Source organism: Pygocentrus nattereri, chromosome 28 (genome assembly GCF_015220715.1).
Source record: "Pygocentrus nattereri isolate fPygNat1 chromosome 28, fPygNat1.pri, whole genome shotgun sequence".
Classification (NCBI taxonomy): domain Eukaryota; kingdom Metazoa; phylum Chordata; class Actinopteri; order Characiformes; family Serrasalmidae; genus Pygocentrus; species Pygocentrus nattereri.
This window is the reverse complement of record NC_051238.1, coordinates 4463808-4486646: the sequence shown is the minus strand read 5'-3', so window position 1 is coordinate 4486646 and position 22839 is coordinate 4463808. Positions and strand designations below refer to the sequence as shown.

The 22839-nt window shown below is 39.9% G+C and overlaps 1 protein-coding gene across 2 annotated transcripts; it reads left to right on the top strand.

The window, feature by feature from the left end:
* Positions 1-5931: 5931 nt before the first annotated feature.
* On the top strand, positions 5932-22706 carry guk1b (guanylate kinase 1b). Of its 2 annotated transcripts, XM_017722371.2 has the most exons (9): positions 5932-6015; positions 12241-12356; positions 12441-12482; positions 12900-12977; positions 18254-18350; positions 20338-20476; positions 21101-21185; positions 21281-21366; positions 22027-22706. In XM_017722371.2, exons 2-9 carry the CDS (start codon positions 12245-12247, stop codon positions 22057-22059), a joined length of 672 nt encoding a protein of 223 aa, XP_017577860.1. In that variant the 5' UTR covers positions 5932-6015; positions 12241-12244; the 3' UTR covers positions 22060-22706. The 2 variants fall into 2 exon arrangements, with proteins under 2 accessions (XP_017577860.1, XP_017577861.1); XM_017722372.2 differs by lacking the exon at positions 12900-12977.
* Positions 22707-22839: the final 133 nt, after the last annotated feature.

Genomic DNA, 22839 nt, shown 5'->3' with positions numbered 1-22839 from the left:
CAGGTTCTGATGTTGGATGGTCAGATCTGGGTCACAAATAACAGAAAAAGCCTGTTTAACTGTAGGGAAAAAAGACGTCGGAAAACTATCACATAACAATGAGTTATGAATGTTTCTGCTTTAAGATATTGGAACAGTGGGCGGCACGGTGGTGTGGTGGGTAGCACTGTCGCCTCACAGCAAGGAGGGCCTGGGTTCGATTCCCTGGCCAGGTGACCAGGGTCCTCTCTGTGTGGAGTTTGCATGTTCTCCCCGTGTCTGCGTGGGTTTCCTCCGGGTTCTCCGGTTTCCTCCCACAGTCCAAAGACATGCAGTCAGGCCAATTGAACATGCTGCAATGCCCCTGTCCAGGGTGTATCCTGCCTTTCACCCGAAGACTGCTGGGATTATTATGTAAAAACTTGATCAAAGAACAAAACCAAATCACCTCTACTATAATGCTAATTTCTGCTAGCAGTTAGTGCTAAGCAAATTGTGGTTCACATTAAAAAAATTCTGGCTGTTCTAGATGAACTGCTGACATTTGAAGCTTGTAAAAAAAATTTGTTAGATTACGGCTCATACTCACAGCCAGAGACCCAGTCAGTCAGAGACGTATCTAGTACTTCCAGAAGTCCTAGAATGATGCTTTATATTTCCAAAAGTTTTCACTCACCCATGCAGATCATTGAATTCAGGTGTTCCAATCACTTCCATGGCCACAGGTGTATAAAGCCGAGCCCCTAGGCCTGCAGACTGCTTCTACAGACATTAGTGAAAGAATGGGTCACTCTCAGGAGCTCAGGGAATTCCAGCGTGGTACCGTGATCGGACGCCACCTGTGCAGCAAGTCCAGTCGTGAAATTTCCTCACTACTAAATATTCCACAGTCAACTGTCAGTGGGATTATAACAAAGTGGAAGCGATTGGGAACGACAGAAACTCAGCCACGAAGTGGTCGGCCACGTAAAATGACAGAGCGGTCAGCGGATGCTGAGGGGCATAGTGCGCAGAGGTCACCGACTTTCTGCAGAGTCAATCACTACAGACCTCCAAACTTCATGTGGCCTTCAGATCAGCTCAAGAACAGCGTAGAGAGCTTCATGGAATGGGTTTCCATGGCCGAGCAGCTGCATCCAAGCCTTACATCACCAAGCGCAATGCAAAGCATGGAATGCAGTGGTGTAAAGCGCCGCCACTGGACTCTAGAGCAGTGGAGACGAGTTCTCTGGAGTGACCAAACAAGCTTCTCTGTCTGGCAATCCGATGGATGAGTCTGGGTTTGGCGGTTGCCAGGAGACAGTACTTGTCTGACTGCATTGTGCCGAGTGTAAAGTTTGGTGGAGGGGGGATTATGGTGTGGGGTTAGTTTTCAGGAGTTGGACTCGGCCCCTTAGTTCCAGTAAAAGGAACTCTTAATGATTCAGGTCCAAGAGATTTTGGACAATTCCATGCTCCCAACTTTGTGGGAACAGTTTGGGGACGGCCCCTTCCTGCTCCAACATGACTGCACACCAGTGCACAAAGCAGGTCCATAAAGACGTGGATGAGCCAGTTTGGTGTGGAAGAACTTGACTGGCCTGCACAGAGTCCTGACCTCAACCCGATAGAACACCTTTCGGATGAATTAGTGTGGAGACTGTGAGCCAGGCCTTCTCGTCCAACATCAGTGTCTGACCTCACAAATTCCCATCAACACACTCTTAATCCTTGTGGAAAGCCTTCCCAGAAGAGCTGAAACTGTTATAGCTGCAAAGGGTGGGCCGACATCATATTAAACCCTATGGATTAAGAATGGATTGCCACTCAAGTTCATATGCATGTGAAGCCAGACGGGCAAGTACTTTTGGAAATATAGTCTATGTTTTGAACTTGATCCCAACGATTTTAAATGCATGAACTGTAAATGTATTTGCTGATTCCACTTTCCAGCTCTTGAACTCCTAACCAATAGGGGGGCCTGCTTGGCCATTTCTCCCTGAAAACGACAGAGGAAAAAAATCCTCATTAGACAGTTTTCCATTATGGTTAAGGCCTTTTTTGTTCCCAACTTAACAAGAAAATAAGAGCATCACTGCAATACTTGAAGGATTTAAATACCATGATGAACATATTAAACAAAATAAACAAAAAAGAAGACCCTGATAGTTTTTCCCCTGCGGTACTGATAGACAGAATATGGCAAGCGTAGGTTCTGTATTACTGCACTCCAATTTGAGGAAATGGTATAAAAGGTTATCTCCTGACCCAATTCCTATTGGCTTTTGGAGAGCGTCCAGAGAGGTGAGACAGCATCGCCCAACATGTGACAGGATTGCACTGCCACTCAAAATCTGATGACACTTTTGTGCATTTTCCTGTAAAGTATAGAGTTGTGAAAGCTATATGATGAAGGCATTATTAGAAGATAAACTCCCATGTATCTCTACCTCGCTGGTGTACAGTTACAGACTGCCCATCTGCTTACGTATAGTCTGTGTTGGCCCTCCTTACGTCCTTCTTCAGTGGTCAGTTTCTGACCAGAGAGTGGATATTTTGGGTAGACAGTCCACTCTCAGCTTAGCAGTAACACTGATGTGTCTGATACACTACCATGTCAGCGCCACTACTGTACTGAGAACTGACCACCACACACATAACGTCTGGATAACAGCAGCCCCTGTGGTCAGGGCTGATAAATAGATGGGCTACGGTCTGCAAAACTACCCTTCAGAGCACAAATGCTGTCACTGGGGTGGCACCCATGCCTTTGATACCTTTACATAAGCAACATAACACTTCAATCCACTTTAGATGATTTGTAGAAACTCAATTTATTTTCAAGTTACATTCATTTAAATATTTACTAAATTGACCATAATTTTCTTTAACTCTACACCTGCTCTAATCCAACCCCAACCTTAACCTCACCCCAAATCCTAACCCCAACCATAACCTCACCCCAAATCCTAACCCCAACCTTAACCTCACCCCAAATCCTAACCCCAACCTTAACCTCACCCCAAATCCTAACCCCAACATTAACCTCACCCCAAATCCTAACCCCAACCTTAACCTCACCCCAAATACTAACCCCAACCTTAACCTCACCCCAAATCCAACCCCAACCTTAACCTCACCCCAAATCCTAACCCCAACCGTAACCTCACCCCAAATCCTAACCCCAACCTTAACCTCACCCCAAATCCTAACCCCAACCTTAACCTCACCCCAAATCCTAACCCCAACCTTAACCTCACCCCAAATCCTAACCCCAACCTTAACCTTACCCCAAATCCTAACCCCAACCTCAACCTCACCCCAAATCCTAACCCCAACCTTAACCTCACCCCAAATTCTAACCCCAACCTTAACCTCACCCCAAATCCTAACCCCAAACTTAACCTCACCCCAAATCCTAACCCCAACCTTAACCTCACCCCAAATCCTAACCCCAACCTTAACCTCACCCCAAATCCTAACCCCAACCTTAACCTCACCCCAAATCCAACCCCAACCTTAACCTCACCCCAAATCCTAACCCCAACCTTAACCTCACCCCAAATCCTAACCCCAACCTTAACCTTACCCCAAATCCTAACCCCAACCTTAACCTCACCCCAAATCCTAACCCCAACCATAACCTCACCCCAAATCCTAACCCCAACCTTAACCTCACCCCAAATCCTAACCCCAACCTTAACCTCACCCCAAATCCTAACCCCAACATTAACCTCACCCCAAATCCTAACCCCAACCTTAACCTCACCCCAAATCCTAACCCCAACCTTAACCTCACCCCAAATCCAACCCCAACCTTAACCTCACCCCAAATCCTAACCCCAACCGTAACCTCACCCCAAATCCTAACCCCAACCTTAACCTCACCCCAAATCCTAACCCCAACCTTAACCTCACCCCAAATCCTAACCCCAACCTTAACCTCACCCCAAATCCTAACCCCAACCTTAACCTTACCCCAAATCCTAACCCCAACCTCAACCTCACCCCAAATCCTAACCCCAACCTTAACCTCACCCCAAATTCTAACCCCAACCTTAACCTCACCCCAAATCCTAACCCCAAACTTAACCTCACCCCAAATCCTAACCCCAACCTTAACCTCACCCCAAATCCAACCCCAACCTTAACCTCACCCCAAATCCTAACCCCAACCTTAACCTCACCCCAAATCCTAACCCCAACCTTAACCTCACCCCAAATCCAACCCCAACCTTAACCTCACCCCAAATCCTAACCCCAACCTTAACCTCACCCCAAATCCTAACCCCAACCTTAACCTTACCCCAAATCCTAACCCCAACCTTAACCTCACCCCAAATCCTAACCCCAACCTTAACCTCACCCCAAATTCTAACCTCAACCTTAACCTCACCCCAAATCCTAACCCCAAACTTAACCTCACCCCAAATCCTAACCCCAACCTTAACCTCACCCCAAATCCAACCCCAACCTTAACCTCACCCCAAATCCTAACACCAACCTTAACCTCACCCCAAATCCTAACCCCAACCTTAACCTCACCCCAAATCCTAACCCCAACATTAACCTCACCCCAAATCCTAACCCCAACCTTAACCTCACCCCAACTCCTAACCCCAACATTAACCTCACCCCAAATCCTAACCCCAACCTTAACCTCACCCCAAATCCTAACCCCAACCTTAACCTCACCCCAAATCCTAACCCCAACCTTAACCTCACCCCAAATCCAAACACCAACCTTAACCTCACCCCAAATCCTAACCCCAACCCCACCACTATTTAGAATCAACAGACAGGTTTGTTAACAATTTGAACATCTGTGGATAATCTATAGGGGACCATAGTGGGCAATCCAAATAAAGTGAGAGCCCATATTTGGTGTCATATATATTTTGAAGCTACACTGACTTCATACACCCTGTGTTGACTCCAGACTAAAGTGGCCAGTGAGTGCAATGTAGGAGTTCCTGGGTCATTCCACTAGAATGATTCAAATTGGACTTTGACATTTTCAAATTTTTTGCTTAAATGTATCATTGATATGTAGACCTCACAGTCAAACATGTAACGGGGTTGAGTGTGACGGGGTTGTGATTTTTGCACAAAAAGGCCGCTGCTCTACATACTGTATACCAGAGAGAGAGCACATGGCATGCATGAGATTCAGAATTAGCATATAGTTTTGAAATAAAAAAACTTTTTTTATAAGTAATAGTTTTCTATCTTTTTTTCATGTGACGGTGTTGAGTCACTGAGTTTGGCGACCACAATATCACAAGATAAATGACCAAAATTAAATAAAAGAAGGAAGCCACTTGCCTGTCTTTGTTGTCCTGTTGTCCAAAAGACTTGAGTGATGTCACTTCTTGATGTATATGGATCATATGGATCATACCATTGTTTTTGTGGGGGAGATTCATTTGTGTTACGGGGTTGAGGGGTTACTTAGGTACAGAACTAAATAATGTGATTTTAATAAATAATTATCAATTAATTTTGAAAAATAATATCACAAACAATTAAACACAGACAGTTGTTTAGGTTGACATCAAAATATATGGACTTTTTTATAGTTGTATTTGGTATATTCTAAGTATACTTTCGTTGAAGGCCATGAGGGACATGACAAAATAGGTGGTGTCAGCAAAAATAAATAAATAAACAAAGTTCTCATAAAAAGATCAAATAAAAAAAAATACACTGTATTAAAGGAGATATTTCAGTGTATGTGTAAAGCTGTTAAAATATAGATTTTTGTGACCCAGTAGATAAAATACACCTAAAGAGGAGATGAGGACTCAAAATGTGCCATTTCCATGGAATGACCCTCCTAATGAACTGGCGGCTCAGTGTGTGTAGAGTGTAGCAAGGTATTCTGGTTAAGCTGCACAGCTGATGACCTCTTAGTGCATGATGGCAACACATGCTGCAGTCTGATTGGCTGTAGTGAGTGGAAGAGGTGGTAATTGTTGCTGGCACTAATCTGGAGCAGCAGGTCAGCCTGTTACACTCACGCACTCCCTCGCGCTACACCTGAACAGCAGCGACCAGGTAAGCACTGCTCTCTTAAAAATGGACCATTTTACAGTTTGTTTGGGCCTCCAAGCTTAGTTGACATGCAAATCTATGATATAAAATTAACGATCAGTGTTATTTAATGGTTGGCTAAGGCGTTACAGTATTGAACTTCATTATGCACAATAAAAATAATGAAGGAATAAGAGAAGATATAAACATATTTCTAGCCGTGTTTGAGCCATCTTCTGTTAAAGAAGCCTTTTTAGACTGAAATTATGGACTTTTATTCTATAAATATGATAATAATGAGTTTTATTTACAGCTCCTAAAAGCTCAAGTTCACATGAGATACACTTGATTACAGTGTAAAACTGATTCCCGCGTTCTTTCCTTTGACATTTCTATTGTTTTGATCCTTTTCTGTCTCTGCATTGACAGTTGACCTGTTTGGGTTGACCTGTTTTAGAAGCTCACACTTAGCAAAAAGGGTTCTATAGGTTATATAGAACCAGTTTAAAAAAGGTTCTTTAAAAACCAAGTTTTTCATCATAGAGAACCATTTAACCGTGCACAGAACCTTTTATGCACACTTAAAAATATCCAAGAGTTCTTCAGAAAATGGTTCTATATAGAACCATGAACAGGTAAAGTACTTTGCATGATATCCCTTGTTAAAAATGGTTCAATTTAGCACCAAAAATTGTTCTGCCTTTGTTACATCTTTTTTGGTGCTATACAGAACCCTTTGTTACACCTTTTTGGTGCTATATAGAACCCTTTTCAAAAAAGTTCTATGTAGCACCATCCTCAACACATACTTCATCAGTATGAAGAACCCCTTTATGATACAAAGAACCCTTTAATCATGCCATGTTCTTTGAGGGTTCTTTGTTCTATATAGAACCATTTTCTTTATTAAGGAACCCTGGAAAACCATCTTTTTTAAGTGTGTGCATTCAAATGGTTCTTTGAATGTCCACAGTCCTGTACAGAACAATTGCTTTTAATAAAGAACCCTTGGAGAACCATGTTTAGGGGTGTAGCAGTAAAAAATGTGGAATCATTGTTTCAGAAAAATGCATAAATTTATGTGCTAATCCTGAACAAGATCACAACTTTCAGGTCATTAGCGCAACAATAAGAAGCTGTAAGTAAAACTGAAGCAATGTTAGACGTGTCCAGACTGACAAGCAGAGCTGTAAACGATCGTACAATGACTGAAAAAGCTGTAGAACATTGAGAATCCATTTATAATTAATTTAATATCCAGAATTGCACAGATCATGATAGTACCATGTTTATTTATGCTTTTATTCCTGTCTTGTTCACAGAATTTTTAATATGCTGTAAAAAAACAGATAAAAAATACCCTTTGGCAAAAGTTTGTAACATTCTATGAGCATGTTGTATATAATTTTCACTTTTTATGCACTAGTGTACATAATTTAAATACCTTTCTTCTGCAGGCCTGTAGTGCTACAGTGCAGTGTTGTTTAGCTCATAGTCTATTAGAGGAGTTTCTCTATTACAAAAATCTGAAAACATGTTAGGATAAAGGATAAAAATGTCATTTTAAAGATCATCTATATTTTAGACCTGTACTTAATAATAAAAAGAAAGTGTCTCTGTTTGCAATGTATAATGGACCTACAGCTGAGACATACGTGATGCTATCTTGAGGGTAAATTGAAGAAAATGTGCAGCTGTATGCAAAAGTTTGAAATCCTCCATCAAATTGCATGTAATAAAATCTAAAATGTGCCATAACTGCACTATGTTTTGTGTAAATTCAGCAAATAAACAGTAACTGTATATTAAAATGTGTAAATCAAAAATACATGGAAACTTTTGCATTCGACTGTACAAAGAAAGAGCCAATAACTTACCAGGAGCACAAAGAAGGTCATGTGACACTGTGTTGAACATTTTTATAGCGAATCATCTAAATGTTTTGACTGAACGCAACAGTATTATTGGAACAGCCAGGTCATGTGACCTGGGAAAGAGGAAAGAGAGGTAAGTTTAGTGCAGACATATGTGGTCAGACAAGCATTAGGTCATTGGGCCTCTGCTGTTCCTGCTGGCTTATGGCTCACTAATCCTCTTCACTGGCCCAACCTGACTTCATTAGGTCATTTTTAACTGCAGTTTAGACCATCATGTGTCCCATGATGCCCTGCAAAATCACTGCTGTTGAGTAGGAACGTGGACTTTACATTTACGGCATTTGGCTGACGCTCTTATCCAGAGCGACTTACAATCTCATCATTTTTTACACAGGTAGGCAAAGGTGGTGTTAGGAGTCTTGCCCAAGGACTCTTATTGGTGTAGTGTAGGGTGTTTACCCAGGTGGGGATTGAACCCCAGTCTACAGCGTAGAAGGCAGAGGTGTTACCCACTACACTAACCAACCACATTAGTTCTGACCATACCACCAATGGCCTTCAATCATGTGATATACCACATTTACAACATACAGAGTAAATTATGGGTCATTCCACAGGAACTCGTCTAGGGCCTGGTAGCTCACTAGATCACTACATGAAAAAATTAATGTAAAAAACCTTCAGTTTAAGTAATGCAGCCACGCAACATTTCAAATCTGTGCTCCAAATCGTTTTTAAGTTATGCATTTTTACCATATAGAAAAAAAAATGTAACAATTTTTAACATATAGTGGGAATTTCTTAACAAGAAAAAGGTTTTCTGAAGTGAAATGTTATTCTCAATATTGCCTTTACACCCAGTTAATATTTCAGCTTATTTCAGTCATTCTGTAAGCAGTTATTAAGTAATGTAATATTTAATATGCCATTCAGAATCTGATGAGGCAAACTTTAAAAATTCATAATGCAAACAACATTTGGAGTAAAGCTTTGACGTTTTAAATTCAAACTCATATTTTTACTAGCTTTTTTTTTCCAAAGAAAATGAATGATGTGACCTGCTAAGCCATAGGAGAGTTGGCAAGAAATGAATAAATCAATGAGAATAAGTGAAAAAAAAATTGAAAATGGCATCAAAATGGTCCTACATGTATCGGACTGTTGAAGCTTTTTAATATCATTTAATATAAAAAATGACCATTTTAAACATAGTAACTTATTGATCAAATTATATATATATATATAATTGTATCACTCTATTCCTAATATAGTATTAATACTAAATTTTTTACTGTGCTGTTTGTTTAGTTATATCAGTACATTCCTGTCTATTTTCTAAAGATGTTGCCTTTCACACACCTTCATTTTTAATAACTAATAATCAACCCACTGTAAGGCAAAATATAGACATGAATATAGACATTATAAGCAAATGCTTATGATCCAATTTAAGCAAGCTGTTTATATCATTGACTATTTTTTAAACCCATACTTGGCCAGGGCCACTGGTGGGCTCAAAATTTTATTACACACTTCTATAACCTAAGAATAGCTCAGCCAGTTTACATTGAAGTCCCTGTAGTTATTGAATAATAAGCCTTAGTACGTATTAAGACTTAATGTATTAAGGATTTTAAAGAATTAATGGGTTTATCGCTGTGTTTATACCTTTATGCAGAACTATAGGGCTTCCAGTCACCCTCAGTGCTGTTTTTTTTTTTTCAGAAATCCTGAAATCTAATTGTTTTAGCTCAGTAGTCACCAGCTCTTCTCTTGATGATCTGTGGGTTTGACCTCCCACCTGACTCTAATATATTTCATTCGGCTAATCAAGGACTTCTGAAAGCAATAATTAGATCAGGTAGGTCATTCTGGGTTAGAGCTAAAGTCTTCAGGAAGGTAGAAGCACAAGGACGAATGTCACACAGCAGAAAAAAAAAGCTAGTCAGCTTATTCACAAATACTCGGACATTGTCCAGAGACCACTGTGCAGAGTTACTAATGCACAGAGACAGTAGATGGCCAGGCAAAGTGTCATTGACTGGACAGAGCAGGACTGGACCATGTCCTAATCCAGGTTCAACATGCAGGGCTTTTCCTGAAGGTCATTAAATGATAGGAACTTTTTCCATATACAGTATTGTGCAAATGTCTTAAGCACCTAAACACATTGCTTTAAACCATTTCTCTGCGCAGTAAGTGTGGTTTTACCTGTACAAACAATATATGATGTTAGAATAAATGCAAACATGAATGTAGATGAAAGCAACAATAACTCTTATTTTCAGCGAAGCTGTTTAGGTGTTATGTTGTGAGCTGGTCAGAAGAACCAATGTTTGGTTCCAGACAGAAGTCCAAACACTTAACAAAATACAAATAAAGACCATCAAGAAACTCTTAAATACAAACAGGGATAACGAGGGATAACAGGACACAGGTGGAAAACAGGTGGGAACAATCAGGGGCGGAGTCAGAAAACAAGGGGGCCGGACTAGGAAGGAACCCAAACAAAGAAGCACATGTACATGTAAACAGACGCACCTGGAAGACTAAAACACAGCATGAGCTCTTGGACAGGACTGGGAGGGGCCAATCGTGACATTCTGAAAGTGTACATTTATTAGTTTTTATTTATTTACATTTATTTTTGCCCTATCATGTCACATTATTCTTGATTTGATGAGAGAAAAAAAAACAAAAACGAAATCATTAAAGTATAACAATGTTTTAACCTGCTATTAACCAATATTTTAGGTATTTTACAGCATCAAAGTGTCGTATAAGTAGGTTTTAATTAATGATTTGACTGATTTTTTTCTCCATACAATTGTTAAAAGCACAAAAGCATGTAAGCAAAGAGGTGTTTAGACTGTGCTGGTCATACAGTCAAATGCAAGTTTTATCAGCACCTTATTGATTGTGAAAGTGAAAAGAAGTTAACACATCCTCCACAAGGGGCGGCACGGTGGCGTGGTGGCCTCACAGCGAGGAGGGCCTGGGTTCGATTCCCTGGCCGGGCGACCAGGGTCCTCTCTGTGTGGAGTTTGCATGTTCTCCCCGTGTCTGCGTGGGTTTCCTCTGGGTTCTCCGGTTTCCTCCCACAGTCCAAAGACATGCAGTCAGGCCAATTGGACGTGTTAAATTGCCCCTAGGTGTGAGTGACTGTCTGTGTCTGTCTGTCTGCCCTGCGATGGACTGGCGACCTGTCCAGGGTGTATCCTGCCTTCCGCCCGATGACTGCTGGGATAGGCTCCAGCACCCCCCCGCGACCCTGACGGAGAAGCGGCTTAGAAAATGGATGGATGGATGGATGGATGGATGGATGGATGGATGGACATCCTCCCCAGAGAACACACTTAAACATATTTTTCTGACAATTGTAGTTCATAATTTGAAAAATGATAAACTATAAATCATAAAATTTTATGTTTTGTCCCCCCAAATATGTTAAATTCAGCAAATAAACAGTAATTGTTTACTAAAATGTGCAGAAGTGTGTCTCTGTAGAGGTCATTAATAGGTCGATTGCAACCACCAGACGCTGTCCTGTGCAGTCCTAGACTTAAAACGATTTCATTTTGAAGGGGTGGTTCTGTTTTAATCAGCCTAACTTTTCAAGTCATTCTAGTACCGATATGCTTGTGGCCCAGGAGGCTCATAGACTAATCACATGCGTTGTAAATATCACATGTGATGCTACTCAGCCAATCAGATCTGTGCATTACGGTGAGCACTGAGACTCAAGTGAGCGACGCACACACCGGGGAGGAACGAGGCAAGAAACAGCAGTCAGAGAAGAAAGTGAGCCAGAGGGAAGTTATTTCACATGACGTGCTCTAAAAACAGAAAACTGATGATAAATGTTGTTGAAATCTGACTGAACTGTCCTTTATTTGATTTGACATTCAGTTGTTGACTGTATAAGATGTTGATATACCTACTCGGCTACTTCAGTAAACAGGATATGGCACTGAATTATGATGCAAGTTAGATGTTATGATGTTCCTGACTATTCTGATGGTAGCCTGAGCAAATTTTCTCTAACTGGACCTTATTGAATTGTAACTAAATACCCCTGCTGTAGAGGATGGATAACTTATTTAGACTCAGACACTCAGAAAATCAACAAAATATGTAATATGGCCAGTGGCATCCAAACTTTTGCACACGACTATGTTAATTACAGTGTTGCATATACTGTATGTTCATTTGTATGGAAGACCTTAGTAGATAACCTGCTAAGCTGGCCACCCCTACCAGCTCACTGTGATCTGTGCCTCTTTTAGTAAATCTGCCCTTTTTATAGCTTCAGACAGCTTGTGTGAATTTAATCTGTGGAAACAATTTCTGTTGTGTTTTGTCTATTTCTCAGGCAAATGTCAGGACCCAGGCCAGTAGTTCTGAGCGGCCCATCCGGGGCTGGGAAAAGCACTCTGCTCAAGAGGCTGATGAAAGAGTATGAGGGCGTCTTTGGGTTCAGTGTCTCCCGTAAGTAACCTTTTCCTGCCTTCAAACTTCAAATCTTACAGTCTCTTTGATAAATTTCATTAAGCTTGAATTTCCTTATTGCAGATACAACTAGGAATCCTCGTCCCGGAGAAGTGAACGGCAAAGGTAAGCTGGAGTTTCTCACAACCTAGAAAGCAGTCTTAAGTTAAAAAAGATGGTCAAAATGGGTTTACAGACAGTATCCTAGTGGTAAAATACAGAAAAATATGACTTTTAGTGTTTCAAAAGACAAAAATTGGACAAAAACATCAATAGTTTTCCAAATGCTTGCTATGCCATTGTGCAAGTATAGATATCTTTCACAGTTTGGATCAATCTCCAGCCAAACCAAACTCTCTACCCATGATTCCCTTTCTACAATAGCCCGTCTACCCTCAGAATAAGGTTTGGCTGTAACTTCACAACAATCTGACAATGAAGCTTTGTCGCTTCTTACTCCCAAGTGAACTGTTTCTAAAAATGATGGTGGTAAAAAACGTATTTATTTTCTCCCCGATGTGCCTTTTGTTGTTTTCTCCATAGGACTCAATTGTCTCCCATTGCTTCTGGGGGCTACGTTGCTACCCGTAGCAGACGTCCTATCCTCTGTATCATCTGAAGGTGTAGATCATATTTCAGCTACTGAATCATAACCAATATCTCAGCTTATTCTCATCATTAATGTGATGGGGGGTTACTTTCATCTTTCTCAAATCCAAACATGTGGAAAAGTGGTTAACAATTCAGGCCACGATCAAACGATTAGAAGTAATGGTTGTTTTTAAAAGATTTCAATGCCAGTGTGCACTTTGGAGTAAAAAGCTTTTGAAAATAGCCCCCTGTGTTTTCTAGATGTGTCCTATTTCACCCTAAGATAATCCCCAGGCGCACAATAACTGAAACCTGGTTAATCATTAGCATCACAACAAACATTTAATACCCAAATAAATTCATGATATAAATCACTATTTACAGTGAAAATTAAATTGAAATTGTGTCATCTGCTTTTAGCAAAAGGTTCATGTTCAGGTTCAGGTAAGGTTGTGTTCTCAGGATGTCAGCTGGTGATTGATGCAAGATATTAAAGTGCACATTTGCCCTGAATAACCTTTTCCAGCTTCTTTTTAATAATTTTGGACGAAACAAAAATCATATGAACATCGAAATAAAGCAGTGAGCCAAAAAATGCTGTTCATTACTGTGATTACCACAGGTAAGGGTTGTTCTTAGGCATGGCGTGAAGCAGAGTAAAACTCCCTTACCCCATGGTAAAATCACTGTAATACTCAGCATCAAGTGGCTTATTTCTTTTAGACAACATATAATATGATAAAATACACACTATTGAAATAAATAATTTCAGTTATAAGTAATAATAACTGGAAACAAAAGAACTTTTCCACCAAGAAATGTAGTTTGTTTAGGGTATGCTGTTGTTGCCAAGCAACCAGGAACAATCAGTGGTCCATGTGAGCCATATAACAGTCCATTCATAGCTCAATGACTTTTAGTGACTTGGCATAGCAATTCGGTTGTTGTCAGAAGCGGCGTAGCCAATCAGATTTTAGAATTAGAACTTTTTACCATTTTACAATACATATTATGAAGCCATTGAAAATGAAATAGTCAAAATAAAGTGAATTCTGTAATAATGCAAGAATTTATTACAAAACACTGAAATAGTTTATCTGGAGAAATAATGCACTGCACTTCCCTACTGAAAAAAACAGCATGGGTTTTGCTGGTTTATGCTGGTCTAGTGCTGGTTTAGCTCATCACCCAACACAGTCTTTCTGGTTGACCAGCATACCAGCATCCAAAACACAGCATATGCTGGACCAGCCTTTATGGCCCATTCAGTTTTTTTTTCTATCAGGGTTAACTAACACTTAACATTTAACTAACTAGAGTGGACTAGAGTGGACTAGAGTGGACTAGAGTGGACTAGCAAACTAAAACCATCCAGATTGCTGTCAACAATGATCTTAATCCTTACGATGTTGTGCTGTTTATGGAATAATGCTTGGCAACCATAATCTAGTGTTAATGAACTGCATTACTTGGCAGAAGTTTTTGGTTCTTGTGATTACATTTGGACATTTGTGTACTAGATCATTTTCTATTTTGCATGGTCCACATTATGCCTAACAACCCACCTTAACAGTGGTAAAAACCCGAAACTCACTCTAATGCAAGGCCTCCCTTTACTCAATACTACTTTAATCCTTTAAGGCGTTTCTGCTGCTTAGTCTGCTCTTTGCATTTATTTGACATGTGAAGAATGTGATAACAAAGCAGGACATTCGTAGATATTTATTATGTAAACTACCATTCTTCACAGTATATGCATAGTATAACGTTACACCTCAGTAGTCTGTTATCGTAACTCAGACTAAACAAACTCATTTAGCGACTGAATAAGCATGTGTGGTTGCTGGAAAGAGCATCACAGCATATTCAACAATAAAGGCAGCGATAGAAAACACGATAGCACATGGCAAGTGTGTATCTCCGGTTGTACACGCTGTCTGCTGGCAAAACACTCAGATCGGCTGATAAAGGGTAAGAAGTACTAATGATGAATTGACAGTAAACAGGTTAATTGATTTAAAAGACAACTGCTATTTTCTTTTCTTTTTCATATCCATAAATGGAGGATAAAGTCCTGTTATTAATCCAGCATATTACACATTGTTGTAATGCTAATGACTGTGACCCCCCCCCCCCCCACCCCCCACCCCCCACCCCACCATCATCAGGCATGATGCACTTTCTGGTTTTCTGTGCTCTCTCACACACAGTTCAACCCAATACAGGATTATAAGCCAAGTAAAGTGTGCTTGAGCAGGAAAACTCTGAAATGTGATGTGCTGTGTCCCAAGAACCACAACAGTGATGCAGTTTTAGCATTTCTGTGTTGAAACACCTGTGACTGCAGTAGCGTGAGTGACGTGTTTGTGTTGTTCTGTAGACACTCTTCTCCTGGCTGTTGTGGAGGAATGATCATAATAGTATTAATAATGATCATGATGGTATGAGTGCATGCACTTTACAGCAGTTATAAGCCACAGGTTAACACATTCTTTGCAATACAGCTGAAAAATGTGTGCAGTGGCTGAGAACAAATGAATTTAATAACTTGCATGAACTTTTTTTAGAATCAGACTCAAGCTTTAGTGGGCAGGTTTACTTATACATACTAGGAATTTGGCTTTGGTTACTGGAGCTCACAGTGCAAAGTGTCTGGCATTTACATGTAGTGAATAAAATAGCATTAAATAAAATAAAAAGTAAATCATGCATTCCTGCCATCACTCACTCTCTCACACACACACACACACACACACACACACACACAAACACACACACACACACATGTAAACCTTACATTATACATCTGTTCCATTTAGTCTCAAGTTTCTATTGGTAATTATTCAAAACCACATGACAGTATAAGAATATCAAATATCAAATCAAATTGTAACGCGGGGGAGCGATGATGAGGCAGACGTATACGCTGAGAGAAGCAAGATTTATTAGGGGCAAATCCATAATCAGGGTCTAAACAGTCCAGGGTCAAAGAGCCAACACAGAGAGAACAAGGGACAGACATGACAGAAAGGAACACAGGCTAAACACAAAAACAGAGAACAGAAAATACAACGGAGGCCTGAAAATCAAACACCATATAATACAAAGACCAGCAAACAACTAGGGAAAAACACAGGGCTTAAATACTAGGACAGGGTAACAAGACACAGGTGGTTAACAAGAAGGATAACAAGACACAGGTGAGAACAATCAAGGGCAGGGTCTGGAAACAAGGGGGCAGGACAGGGAAGAATCAAAACAAGGAAGCACATGGACAAGACCAAAAGGTAAACAAAAGCACATGGAGGACTGGGCGGGGCCAATCGTGACACAAATCAAATCACATTTACTGTCACATCACATTTACACAGGTGTGAAGGTGAGTGAAAATCGTAGGTGTGTAGCCCCCTTATAGTATGCAAATATACAAAAAATATATAAGAAAACAAACTATACACATACATATATATGTATACATATATCGCGGTTGTTGGAAGAAAACCTCGTATCCCCATATACCATTTTTGATGTTTTTCAGTTTTTGAGTTTTTGACATAATTTGAAAATACTTCTTGCCCTTTACATTGTAAATTTCATGAAGGGTGGACTAAAAGAAATGACCTAAAATGACTTGGAAAAAATTCTTGCTCAATTGACTTAGGAGAAACAAGGTTTTGTTCCAACAACAGCGATATATATATATATATATATATATATATATATATATATATATATATATATATATATACACACAATATGGGTATAGTATACCCATTTAGACTACAATAGGACACTACAGCATCTCAATTTTTTAAAATAATTCAATTTTTTTTATAAGGAGCCTGTAGGTCGTTACATGCCAACTCACCTATAGCCTGGTAGGTCATGGATTTCCCTGAAAAAATCCAAACAAAAGCCTCTCATTAATGTAACCATGCAAAGCTGTGCTTCCAATAGTTTCACTGAATTACTGAGCTGATTTAAAATATTAACCGGGTTTAAATACATCACTTAGAATAATATTTCACCTTAAAACAACAAGTTAATACATTTTCACAACAAGGTCATTTATTGGCGTATTTACTGGTGTACATTTTAAAAAATAATAAATGTACATTTTTATGTAGTGTTCCTACACTTTTATAACTTTTATATACAGGAGAAGGAAAAAACATACTTTACTTTTAATGTAAGTCAATGGAACCAGACGTTTTTATAAGTCATTTTTGGCCATTTCTTTTGGTCCGTTCACCATGAAATTTATATACAATGTAAAGAGCAACAGGCCTTTTCAAATTATGTCAAAAACTGAAAAAACAGCAAAAATGGAGATACAAGGTTTTATTCTGACAGCAGAGCTATGAAGCTACTACATGAGTTTCGCCTATGCTGTAAAAATTCAGCTTGTTGGCCTTTTTTGACCCTCCATTTTCTCAAAAGGGACTATTTTAAGTTAAGTGATACTTTTTTCATCCCACAAACAGGGAAATTCCACCTCCGCATTTAACCCATCTGTGAAGTGAAACACCACATACACACTAGTGAACACACACACTAGGGGCAGTGAGCAGTGAGCACACCTGGAGCGGTGTGCAGCCCTATCCACGGCAGTTGGGGGTTAGGTGTCTTGCTCAAGGACACCTCAGTCATGGACTGGGGATCGAACCGGCAACCTTCCCGTCACAGGGCCAGATCCCTAACCTCCAGCCCACGACTGCCCCTCAAGCATTACCTGAAACAGAACAGTTATGTCTCATCAAGATTTTTGGATGTGATAGAACTAGTTAATAATGAAGCAACAGTAAAGGAGTCAATGGGAAAACTAAGTTTGGAGCACAGTTTTGAGTTCTAAGTGGCTTAAGTGGAATAAAAAAATCCATTTGTGAACCTACATTTTAAACGTGGAGCACAGTTATGAAGTTTTTCAAAACTGAAGTTTTTGAATTCTTTCATGGAAATTTATGCTGTGACCTGGTTTCACAAGCGATTCCCTCCAGTATCAACTGAACTATCATTCAAAACAGATTTCCGAGGATTAATGAATTAATAAATTGATTGATTCGATGATTATTCGTCATCTAATCGAGTCTGGATTTGAACTGGTGAAGGATTAGCTGAAGTCTTTTCTGCTCCTCTACACCAGCACTGTGGAGGTTGCTGTTGAGTAGATGCCACTGAACACATGCATTGCTTTAGTGAAGCTTCTCTGGGCATTAGGAACGCTGCGACTCTCCTACTGCAGTCTTTAACAAGCCGCCTTAACTCACTGAGTCTTACCAGTAATCCTCCATCTGCTCCTGCTGCAGATTACCACTTCGTCACCAGGGAGAAGATGCACGAGGCCATAGACAATGGAGAGTTTATTGAAAACGCAGAGTTCTCTGGAAACATGTACGGCACCAGGTAAAGTCCTGCCAAAGTAAGAGCAAGTTAGTGCTGATGGAAACTGCACCGTAAACTGGGTTCTCTACTGTACAAGAGTTTGGAATCACTTACCGTTAATATTTCTGGCTATTCGGTGTATTAAAACACTGTGTGCCGTATTTATGCCTAATTTATGCTTTTAAGGGTTTTCAAAAAGAGAAAACACAGCCAAATTTTCATGCCCACATTATTGCTTGACCCTTTTCCAACCTCTCTCTGCCCCGTTGAAAGAAACAGCCTGTTTTTGTTGCTAAACCTCTAATTCTCCAGGGTATACTTTGATTTGTCCATCTGAATTTTTGTGACCAAATCATAAGGCAAATTATTCAGAAACTGCATGAAATTATTATTTATTTTATTTTATTTTATTTTTTTGGTGAAAGTTCCCCTCAAATGAACAGAACGTGTGTTTTCTGATCTCCACATGTGACTATATGCTCACAATTTACTGCTGAAAGCCAAAAATCTCCGACGCTCTTTGTGTTGTTTTCTAAAAGTGATGTTTCCAGAGCAGATCACTGAAGAGACGCCGTCTGTTTATAGTTTAGAGCCCAGATTTGGGGAAAAACGGCTCGACTTTCAGTAGAAAAACAAAGTTCAGCTTCTTTTATTATAAGGGTTTAAAATGACATCACCGTCTATTAGACTGGAGAGAAGAGCTACAGCCTCACACGACGCCCAGCTTCTGAATGGAGCTTATGGAACATGAACGTTATGAAGAACATGACCAGGTGCGTTTTGGAGCCACCGGTGGTCCCGAGGAGTTAAAAAGGCTGAGATACAGTCAGATGCAAAAGTTTGACAGGTTGTTAATTATCTGAAACCTGTAAGGTTGGACAGGACTAGCATGTTGTAGTGAGGCCATACATTTATCTATATTATTAAAAACAGGGATTCCTAACTTTTAAATAGGGATTCTGAACTTTGGCCATATTGCTTTTCTGACCTTCTGCATCCTGTAAGATGACCTTATTTAACCTTGGGCACACTTACTTGACCTGAGGTAAGATGGAGCTGCTGAAGCTGCTCTGGCTCGTGTTGGTTCAGGAGAAGTCCACCTGTTGCTCTGTACTCACTGTGTCATGTTTAATCTTAGCAAGATTAGGGAAAAGAACCAATGGAGCTGGCACTCAGCCCTAATCCCACCAGCCTGATAATCCACACTGCCACAGACGGAGCTACTGAGGAACAGCTCATTTCCCTTATAATGACCTTACGTATCTATTTATCTACTACTTATCTACCACCTATCTATCTATCTATCTATCTATCTATCTATCTATCTATCTATCTATCTATCTATCTATCTATCTATCTATCTATCTATCTATCTATCTATCTATCTATCTATCTATCTATCCTGTATGTCATGAGTAGCGTTAACTTCCATTAAAGGTTATGAATGTTTTTCCCCCCACTGTTAAGTCAGCTTTGGATTGGCCTGTGATGTGGACCTCAACACCATCCTGATGTATATACACGCATTTGGTTCTGATGCTATGAGGATTTTGGCCCTACTTGGGCCTTGAACTCTGATGTGTTGCTGACTGTAAGCACTGACACTGAGCTGTCTGAGCAGAGGGTCTGACTCCTATCGGAGAGTGAAAGAACAGAGCTCAAACGAATAAACGACAAAAAAATTTACTTGGCCAAAAAGTCTGACAGACTCACAAGAGGCAAAACCCAAGCCTGAGAAGTTCAGGCCTACACACGCGCACCAGAGGTGAGGGTGATGGGTAAGGAATCCAAATGGCACAGATAATCTCTGGACATGGAGAGATCTGCATTGCGCTCAGGAGGTGAGCAGCAGGGACTGCAGTCCTCAAACATCGTGATTGTAGAGCGTGCTGCCTTTTACTAATGTTAGCTGTTTGAGGCTCAGATGAATCAGGCTGTTCCTTTGCTTTTGCATTATGTCAACTTGCAGTCTTTAATTTAATATTTTCATTATCATTTCACTCGTCAGCAAGTCATCTATAGAGGACGTTCAGGCCCAGAACCTGATCTGCATCCTGGACGTCGACATTCAAGGAGTTAAAAACATCAAGCAGACTGACCTGAACCCCATCTACATATCCATCCAGCCTCCATCCATGGAGATACTGGTAACACACACAGATAAGAGCGCACATGGTAGTTAACCTCACAGTTCAAAAGTTTGAAAAAATGCTTTTTTTTTTTTAAAGTTTAAAATTAAATAAAAAGAAAATGTTGGTGGTAAATATTTATTTACTGCCTCATAATGTTTCTCTAAGATGGTGAAACAACTACAAAGAATATGTCATATTTTGACATATATGGTGACCAAATTCAGGCAGATAACTTATTAACATGTATGTATGTATGTATATATATATATATATATATATATATATATATATATATATATATATATACATATACAGTATATGTATATATTGCTATATATGTATCAGCTAAATGATAACTTTACAGGAAAAGGAAAAAAAACTACTTTTAATGTCAGCCAATCTATTTATCTAGACTTTTTTGGAGTAATTGTGGGTCATTTTATTTTAATTCATTCATCATGAAAATTTGAGAATATAAAGGGCGACAGGTATTAAAAAAAAAATTATATATATATATATAATGTATATGTATGTGTGTGTGTGTGTGTGTGTGTGTGTGTGTGTGTGTGTGTGTGTGTGTGTGTGTGTGTGTGTGTGTGTGAATATATATACACTGAGAAACATTCATTTGTCTTGCAGGAGCAGCGCCTCAGAGACAGAAAGACGGAAACAGAGAACAGCTTACAGAAACGTCTGGAGGCAGCCCGGATTGACATGGAGCTCAGTAAATAGCAAATAGCTCAGCTCATTCGTTCTTTCGTTCTTTCTTTCTTTCTTTCTGGCTCAGTGCTGATAGTATTTCTCCCTCTGTCTGTGCAGGTAAGGAACCAGGCGTTTTTGACCTGGTCATCATTAACGATGATCTGGATGAAGCCTATGAGAAGCTTAAAAGTGTTCTTATTGAGGTGATTCTCAAAACCAATGACTCTGAAATATTCACGTCACAGTCCTCGAGGTTCAGGCGCTTAGTTAGGAAGACGCACATGACATTATCTCTCCAGTTAACAAATACTAATGACTATGACTTTCAGGACTGTTCCAGATCTGAGGTCCAGAGCTGAATATTTCTGGAAGTAAAGCTTATACATCACAGGTTTTAAAGGGGAATTTAAATGATCCAGTTGCTGAGATGTAAACAAAGTCAATCTGAGTGGTTTGATGTGAAACAGTTCGCTGTAGAGAGTCAGAGTTCTTTACCAAAACTACCAGAGAACCTTCTGAGCTTTTATAGGAACTGCTGATGGTGGTAAAACAGAGATCAATGGGAAAAATAAGCTTTCCGTGGGACTATTTCACCTCATAACACCCTGCTTACGCACCTCCACCGTGAATAGCTTTTAAAATATCTGTTTTAGGCCAAAACCTTAAATCATCCGTAAAACAATGTCTCCGAAAGTCATGCAGTGACTTTCTGTGAGGGAGCTTTTAGAGGTGGACGTCTGGTTCCTATCACCACCACTGTGAGCTATTCTGACGGCTCTGAATGACTCTAATTATGCAGACATTTAGCAAAACGGGTGGAATTCCCCTTCAGTTTAACACGTTTGTTTTTTTTAATCCTACAGGAAATTCAGAAGGTACAGGATGCCAAAAAGTAAGAGGAGGAAAGCCGCCACTTTTTCCTTCCTCAGAATGGACATGCAGCCTTTACGTCCAGCCTTCCAGCACACAGTCAGGATGCAGGAGTGCGAGGAGGCATTCACAATATTGATCATCGTTTAATATTTCATTCTAGTTATGGTCACCACAAAGCCCCCTTTTATAAGGGAAACTGACACTGAAACAGGTTTATTTAAAACAAATGTCCATGTTCCTCATCTCCACATAATAAACAAAGGCTCTTTTTTTGACTCTCTGGTTCCTCTATGGAGATAAAATGGCATGTCCCTCTGACCCAGCAGCTGAAAGATATGAACAGCTGCATCCTCAGGGAACAGTCTGTAAGAATATCACTGTAAGTGTCACTGACATAGGGCATTACTGCTTCATAACATATTAAAGTGGTACCACATGCACTGGCTGGGGTAGAGCTTAGGACTGTAGAATCACACGTGCAGAGATTAGTTCTGCATGTTGTTCATGTATGTACTGGGATGTTAGTGGTTGACAGTGTTCAATAAACATCTATAAAGGAAAACGCTTGGCTTCAGAAATGGAAATGCACTAGAACTGTCTGGAATTACATGCATTGACAGGTAAACTCATAAGTGAAACTGCTGAGCTGAAATAAAACTGCGAACACCAACACGTGTTTTTCACTCTCTGGTAAATTGACTCTAAACATTATTTAGTTCCTAGTTCATCTTTTTGGGTGTATTAGAATAAAGATAACCCCAAATTGTGCAATGTACACTGACCAGCTCCACTTACTGTATAGC

Excerpts from the sequence above, each read along its gene's own strand:
- guk1b (XM_017722371.2), top strand. The coding sequence starts at position 12,245 with ATGTCAGGACCCAGGCCAGTAGTTCTGAGCGGCCCATCCGGGGCTGGG. Across the intron at positions 12,483-12,899 it reads CGGAGAAGTGAACGGCAAAG|GACTCAATTGTCTCCCATTG; the intron begins GTAAGCTGGAGT and ends TTTTCTCCATAG. Across the intron at positions 12,978-18,253 it reads ATCCTCTGTATCATCTGAAG|ATTACCACTTCGTCACCAGG; the intron begins GTGTAGATCATA and ends CTCCTGCTGCAG.